This window comes from Chaetodon trifascialis, chromosome 17, assembly GCF_039877785.1.
Source record: "Chaetodon trifascialis isolate fChaTrf1 chromosome 17, fChaTrf1.hap1, whole genome shotgun sequence".
NCBI lineage: Eukaryota > Metazoa > Chordata > Actinopteri > Chaetodontiformes > Chaetodontidae > Chaetodon > Chaetodon trifascialis.
In genome coordinates this window covers 20954194-20962299 of record NC_092072.1, presented here as the reverse complement: position 1 = coordinate 20962299, position 8106 = coordinate 20954194, and the positions used below count along the sequence as shown (strand labels likewise).

General features: G+C 43.0%; 1 protein-coding gene across 1 annotated transcript; it reads right to left on the bottom strand.

Annotated features, from left to right (window-relative positions):
• Positions 1–2067: 2067 nt before the first annotated feature.
• On the bottom strand, positions 2068–7535 carry cited4a (Cbp/p300-interacting transactivator, with Glu/Asp-rich carboxy-terminal domain, 4a). The gene is made up of 2 exons (XM_070984907.1): positions 7239–7535; positions 2068–5193 (listed from the first exon to the last, which is right to left on the bottom strand). The coding sequence occupies exons 1-2, from the start codon at positions 7401–7403 to the stop codon at positions 4477–4479; spliced, it is 882 nt and encodes a 293-aa protein (XP_070841008.1). The 5' UTR covers positions 7404–7535; the 3' UTR covers positions 2068–4476.
• Positions 7536–8106: the final 571 nt, after the last annotated feature.

The window sequence follows — 8106 nt, the reverse complement described above, 5'->3', positions numbered from 1 at the left end:
CCTTTGAGCTACCATATGAGGCCCAGCAGGCTCTCATGTTTGGTATGCTTACAGCCAGAAGGGCTATTCTGAGAGTGGATGTGAACATCCCCGCCTTGCTTTAGGAAGTGGCTCAATGATACAGTTTCCTGTTTATATTTAGAGGAGATAAACGCTCAAGCTTCAATTTGTACATATTTGTGGACCTCTTTTCCAAGACAGCAGGAACCAGATGACTCTGGTGTAATATATATCTGTATGTGTTGACATGTGTGTGTGCCCTGGTCAGTTTGCCTCATTACATATGCTTGTATTTAAAGTTAAACTGTATCATATTTGCAGAAGAAATAACTGTCTCCTCTCCAACCATTTCTGTCATACTAAAGGCTGTCCAAGGAGCATTTCTGTCGCTTAAACCAACAGGTTTGGAACCTCTTCAACACGGGCCGTGCAGACTTGAAAACTCCCAGATTGAAGCACCAAGGCAGGGGGAACTGTTTAGTGAGCATCCCTGACATCTTGTAGGCTGCGTTAATGCTTGTTTGCAACATCCCCTACTACTGTATCATCTCCTTCTTCTTGTTTGGTGGAAAGCGTTGTTGTTGCTTGCTTTTTTCTCTTTAAATAAACTCTCATCGGCTGCATAACTGCAAAGTGCACTGAACTTGCAAGTGTTGACACAGTAACTGGTGCATTTCACTCAGCAGGAAACAGGTGAGAGATACACAGTAGCACTCATGGACAATGGCACACAACTTGCAGTTGGTGTAGGAATCACACTGATATAAAATTAGAAAAGTGTGTTTTTATGTGGCTTCTACATGCTTTTTCATTATGTCTCTACATTTAAGTTTTATTTTTCCCTTTTTAACTTTCCCCCCTTTCTCAACATTTTAGGTCAATAGATTCTTCCCTATGGTGGCCTTTTGATTTTCATATATTGCTTATATTAGTTAATGCTTACATTAATTAATATCCAGTTATGGGTGTGATGAGGAACACATGCTCTTGTGTGTGTGATCTGTGCTGATACTAATCACTTGTGCGTGATTTTAGTTTTTTAATCATGAAGCCACAATAAGAATATCTTTTTAAAAAACTTTTCTATTTAAAAAAGCAGTGCTTCCTTTTGATTTCCCATGGACACTTTGTGACACAGCATGTTGACAGCAGTTATGTAGCCCTAGAATGACTTTATGCAAGCTGTGACCCATCTCACCTATATTTGCCACAGGTAGACCTGTGTTCTGCTGCAGGTTTGCTCTACTACACATCCAGTTGTCACCAGCTCAGATACTTTTCCAAAACCCATCAAAAACAGCTCAAGGACAAAATGCCGCATTGGCGAACATCATGTAGAGCAGCACGAGTATTTCAGGTCTTCTTAATGTGACTTTACTCCACAGCTAATTAGAATTTTAATGAGCCTATTTTTATATTTTTTCCATAAATCCCCACAGAAATGTTCTTCTAATGGCAGCAAAATGGTAAAACAAACCTTCTAGCTGGAGATGTGCAGTGAGCTCTTCACATTCAGTTCCAGCACGAGAGGAGTAAACTGACTGCAGTACAAGTCACTTCAAATGATTGGATTACATACAGGATTCCTAAAGTAAGACAGCAGGCAGATGCATGGGTGTGTTGTCAAGTTCAATAGTTAACGTGGAATACAGCCACTGTTATTCATTACAAGTCAGGAAATCAGGACACCGCTGTTGTTTACACTTTTCTGTTGTCCCTTTGCAGGGTTATTGACTTTTGACGTTCAAGTATTACAATTATACAACACACAATGAAAAATGCTGGTGGGTCCAGCTTTGTGTTGACAGAGTGTCATTACTGTTTAGGATATATAGTTTGTACGTTGCCCTGGTGTGTGCTCATCACTTCTCGGGGCTGGGAAAGCGTCGAAAACCAACAGGAGAATAAAACTCAGATAAAACAGATGAATCAACAGCATCTCAAAGCCTCTGTGGTTATACCAGCTTGGTGTATAGAAACATTATAGTGCACTCCATTTGTCAAGTCCATGTGTCATATTGTGCTCTTATTGACAGCTAACAGTGGATAAAGGCGTTACTGACAGAAGACGTTTCTTTAAATAAATATTTTATTTGAAAATAAATACATTTTCTTAAAATAGAATCAATAACAATACAAAAGCTTTGGGGAAGTGGGAAAGGAGTTTGAGGGAGGGGGCTTTACCCAAATGAATGATGTGTAATTTTGGAACAAGGAGTACAATCTCACACGTTTATCTACCATCTTAAGACAAGTTCCCACTATGTGTTGTCCTGTACATTCTCAGCTGCTTTGTGGGAAAGTGGTGACATCCCTCACGCTTGCTTTAACATGCAGTCTACTTGGTCTTAAAGCTTCAGGCCCTGCACCCAAAAACCATTGGTATACTCATACTGTATCTACACACTCGTTTGCAAAAATGTAGGATATAATCTTTTGTCAACACATCAAAATCAGCCACTGATTTACATTTACATCTGACAATGTTTTTTGAAAGTACCTTAAATGTGTCTAGATCAACTTCACCTCTAGTCTACAGTACAAAGATACAATACACAAGAAGGCTGCGCTTATTGATATAGCAGTAATCAGAGGCCACTGTCTCACTAAGGCCAGAAGTATTTCCATTTTAACTGTGAGGTTGGGAGTCTGTCTCACTGTAGTTTGCTAGGCAGAAAGAGAAAAAGAGCGGGAACTCTCTGGCACTTTTCTGCTTTTATGACAGTGTTTCAATGCCCATTGTTTGACTCGAGAGCTTGGAGATGGCAGATCTCCAGAGAGACAGGGACAGCAGCTCAGTTGTATTGGAACAGATTAACACAGTGCAGCAGTGCAGCCCTGACCCCTCTGACAGCTCTACAAATAGCCTTACGAGTGCAGGAAGTTCTCCCTCAAACCGCCTGCAGCAGCAACACAGCAACCTTGACAAAAACCTAATTACCAACTGCGCATAGAAAAAAGAAAAAGCCACAGAACATGTTCGTTTTATAATTATTGAGACATTGGAGAATGTGTAAGCCGACCTCAATTAAGACAAGCGTGTGAGAACATGTAATTTAAATCTAATCAGTAGAAAAGCAGCAGAGTAAGCTAATCTATGGCAAAAACAACTACTTTGCACTCTTTGTGCTCTTCGCTCGCTCCTTCTGCTGAATGAAATCAATGCCACAGGTAGTGGCAGCTTTAAATAATGATCAAACTAAGTGCTGCCGGGGACCGCTGTGTCCACACATTGTGTCCACACATCAAAATCTCTCTCCCCGCACAGCCTCCGATAGCATTCAGCACACTGGGTGATAGTTTAGGGAGGAGGACGCCATTCAATGGGTTTTAAATGCCTCACTGCACTGACCACACACAGATGTACACAAATACACAGATGCAAATTCTGCAATCGCGCCTTTTTTTTTTTTTTCTAACCAATCCTGTTTCAAAAGAAAATAAAAAATACCACCTCAGATCTGTGACCAACACTTTCACCCTCGGATGGCTGCTTTTTGTTTGGCTTTTCTGGAGTCTTGCAACAGTTTCTCACATCCTAACAGGTGTCTTCCTCCCTAACCATTCTTGCAGTTCTGTGAGGCAGTAACTGAAGATTTGCTTGCAATGAGCAGCTAAATGTCTGACTTGGAGCAAAGAGATGTTTTCTCCAGACATGCTTTGTTCGAGCCAAGACTCTTTAGCAATGTCCTACTTTGCCAATGATTCAATCACATTTAATTAGCAGGGAACAGATGCGATACATTTAATGATTGCAGATTCTATCAGAGTCAGGTAAATGATACTGAAAGCTGAAGAATCAGTGTAGCATATCTCACCCGACCAATCCAAGATAAACCCCATCACATTACCCATCTCCTGCTCTTCAAGGAACATTGTGTAATGTTTCGTAGGAAATGAGTTTTGAAGAGCCAGCCTTCAATATGCACGCAAATTGTCAGAAAGAAATCTGTTCTTAATCCCTTCATCCTTGTATAAACAAATTCAGAGGACTACCTTTTATAAATTTGTAAAATTGCTGCTACTATTTGAAAGTGTCATCCGAGATAAAATACATTTAGAGATGCCACTAGCAGACCCAGATGGATAGTATTTTTAGGCGTTCCCTCATTGTATTTAAGTTTACAATTATCCTAAAGCCTTGGCACTGCAGGCACATGTGCTGAGGGCCAGATGGGTACAGACAGAGCCCGCCGCATCAGGATGCCTCAATTTGGCCAGACAACAGATCTTACTGGCACCAGCTCAAAGAGGAGAAACCTAGTGCTTTTGCTGCATTTTCTCTCAGTCATTTCTTCATCCAGTCGCAGGCAGGTCAGTGTGAGGGCATACTAGACACTGTCAAATACACAGACACAGAAACAACCAACAACCAGAACAGAGAGATTGTCTCCTCTTGCTGTGCTACTGTGACCGCTCAGTCATTCTTTGGAGTGTCCAGTCCAAACAAACCAAACCAGCTCCCAGCCTCTTCACTCAACAGCTCACGGTGCTCGGCTGCTGTTTACACACAAAGTCCGATATGAAATCAAACTCATTCTGTCCCAGGAAGAGTTCGGGCAGCTCCTGAACACGATCCAACCCAAACTCCAGCACCAGTGAAGTCAGAACCTCCTCGTCAATCAGATCCATGTCCATGCCGTTTAGCCCCAAAGGAGCACCAATGTGCTGCATGCCTGATAGCTGGGCAGGACCCACCCGGTACTGAGCGCTGCTTTGCAGGTGGTGGCCAGTGGCTGAGCCCAGCGGGTGTCCATGGTACTGAGTGTTGAGTTTTTGCAGGTGCATGCTGGCCATGAGCTGCTGAGAGGTGAGGTTACCAGGGAGGTACTGCTGCGGGTGTCCACCCTGCTGCTGCTGCTGCTGCTGGGGGTGCATGTGGTGGTGCTGCTGCTGCTGCTGCGGACCCTGGCCATTGTACATCATGTTCCCAGACATCATCTGGTGGTGGTGGTTGGCCATGGGAGCTCCGTTCACGGGGCCGGCCATCCCTCCGGGTCCCACCATGCCTGACCGCTGTCTCATGGCAGCCTCCATGTTGTTCTGAGGATTCCTGCCATAGTGCATCACCTGGCCGTTGGGCAGACTGCGCAGGCCGGGCTGGCCGTTGTGCTGCGGAGGTCCGTTCATGCCCATCCTGAAGCCGTGGGTCATGGGCATCATCATGTGTTCAGCCATGGCTGCTCTGTCACCCTGAACATTTAACACATCAAATTAGATTTTTAATACAACCCACAGCCATTGCACGCTAAATGACTTAATATACCTCCATTTTACACAAGAGGTTCAGTTTCCTCGTAACAGGGAGCATGACTCAACCAGTGTCTAATGTGTTTTGTGGCTCTGGAAGGAGCTTTCTAAAGTTTTAAAGAATAACCTTCAAGTAGGACTGGGGAATATGGCCAAAAAATAAAATCCAGGTTATTCAAGCTTGGGGACAAAAATTATTTGAATATTTTTTCGTTCTGTTTTTAAGCCAATTGCAGACAGAGTAAAAACATTATTGAAACATTTTTTTAGGAATCAAGATTGAGCAAAAATAAGACAGACCTGCAGCACCTGCAGGGCTGTCATCGTTGCACATATTCAAAGCACGAAATGCTTACACTCAATAGAGAAAAGACATTTTTACATATGTAAAGACAGTCCGCTAGCATTTGCTACCCCGCAGGTGATACAAACTAATTGAAACAGAACTGCTCCATTAACACTTTCCTTTCTGTCCATCTCATAGATGCAACTGTTAAATTTACTATGAGGTAGCGACAGCAAGCTAGCCACATACAGGATTGTTGTTACTCAAGACAGCTAATGTAACCCGTCATCATCTACTAAACCTTAACCTTTGAGTGCATGTTCTAATGACTAAACATTTTACATGAAGTAAAAACAATACACTACATATTACCCAGACTTACCCTGATGATGTCATCAGGTGTGTTTGGATTGGATTTGATGTTTTATTTTATTGTTTGTGTGTATGGAAAAAATGTTACATGCATTCAAACAAGTAAGTGTTCAGGGGGCAGGGAGGGTCGAACAAGAGACACACTATCCAGTTGCATGATGGGGAATGTAGGATCCTGTGTTTCTGATTTTGACCCATACTGCAGACTAAGTCAGAGTATCTAAGTCTCTGCCGCTACAGCTGATGCCATTCTTTCTTTAGTGTCTCCTGTGACTTTTTTGTGAAGAGCAATATGAACTGCCTGGAGAACCCCTTTAAAGCAATAAAACAGAATCAAAAAACCCTTCTCTTTCGTGAGAGCCCTGTTTCTGTTGAAACTACTCTCCCTCCTCCTCCACAGTTTCTCTTTCTTGATGTAACACATCGGAAGTGTCACTGTAAAAATCCGCCTCAAACCTCCAAAATTACACCATCAGTGAATTACCGCTGGATATCACTCCAACGAGTGAGGGCAGCAATACCCTTGTAGCCAAAAGGACGCAGAGGAATGCTTCTCCAGACCACACACACCTCCCCCCCACAACACAAAACACACTGCCTGTCTTCACAAAAGATCTTCAATTAAGATTACCTACAGATGGCCAACAGGCCCTGCTGAAGCTGAAACTGTACTTTGCTGTCAACGTGATTTGCTTATTAAAAATGATGACATTATTTTAGAACCTGCCTCTACATGGGATGATCATAAAAACAGATCCAGAGCGAGCAATGCCTGCCTGCTCCTGTCTGTGAAAAACAAAGACATTTCAGGCTTAAAAATCCCCCAAAACTGAAGTGTGGTAGTGCCACTGGCTGCTTGTAGAAATCCAACCTTTTCAGAGCTGATAAAACAAGACACTTTCCTCAATAGCCTGAATCCTCCTCAGAATTTTCTGCTCTTGTGTTACCTAGGCTAATTAACGTATATCCTCTGTGGAGCTTCTTTGTAGATGTGGATAATCATTCAACCAAATGTCACTTTGTAAATAGATAGACTGAGGGAGGATAATAATTGTTGGTATTACCACACATGCATGAACCCTGCTTTTTTTTTTTCTTTTCTTTAATCCCTGAGGACAGTGCATGTGATTATTTGACATTATTCGATGCCGTAAAGCCGCAACAAATATAATATTAACGCTGCAAGTAAACAAAGTGAACGGAGAAATTCCTGAAACCAGATCCAACCAGCCTGCTTTTATTCTGCCGAGAAATTATGAAATAGTCCGCAGTACAAAGGGAAAGTGCTGCCTCTCTACCTGTTTAGGGAGTAACAGAAGACGACACCTACCCGATGTATTAATGTAGAATCCGTAGGGAGAAGTTGGATCAGTGCCGGGCTTGTTTCTCCAGCTGATGCTCCGGCTACATGCAGCCCTGCGGCGGATTCAAACTCTGCGGCGTCTCGGCAGTCAGAGGAGTTTGTTTTCTGGGTCAACTCAGAGATTATATGCATCTATAAAGCACGGAGAGAGGGAGAGAGAGATAGGGAGAGGAGGAGCCACCGTCCTCTCCGTCTCCTTTGTTGCCATTGGTCCTCCCCCTTAATCACTGTGCAAAGAAACATTCGCGAAGTACCTCCAGTGATCCAGCGGAGCAGCAGAGCGCCGCTCCGCCGACCCGCGCAGGCTCTGCCGGAGAGGTTCCACTGCCGCCTGCCTTCCTTAATTCACGCTGTAATCCGCAATGATCCCCACTCCCTCCATTGTTTTGTTTAAGGGGTGCAACACAAATAGTTTTTATACGGAGAAAAATCAGTCTGACAAGTTGTTCTGCAGTGTTAGACTGGATTAGGTCTGTATGGAGTATATGCTGCAGTTTGGATCTGTGTGGAAAAAACGTGAATGTATGTATGAATGAAAGTAGCAGAGGAAATAGAATCAGTCCTTCAGGATGTTTATTTTGTCATTTATTCAATAATAGATGACAAGAATACATGATTTGCCTCTACACTACAACGTCTTGACTTGCAAGACCAGCTGCCTCCCATGCAACAGCACATTGCAACAGCAGACAAGGGCATAAGGCTAAGAGTGGGACTTCAAACTAGGGGTTATCAGTTACAATTGCATTTTAAAATAAACTTCATGTTGTCCAGGTCATGTTTTTTCATCAGCATACACTTTTTTCAGTGACCGGATCTGTTGCAAAATGTTCAC

Coding starts and splice junctions, on each gene's coding strand:
- cited4a (XM_070984907.1), bottom strand. CDS start 7,403: ATGCATATAATCTCTGAGTTGACCCAGAAAACAAACTCCTCTGACTGC. Junction 5,194..7,238: donor ATTCTACATTAATACATCGG/GTAGGTGTCGTC, acceptor TTAAATGTTCAG/GGTGACAGAGCAGCCATGGC.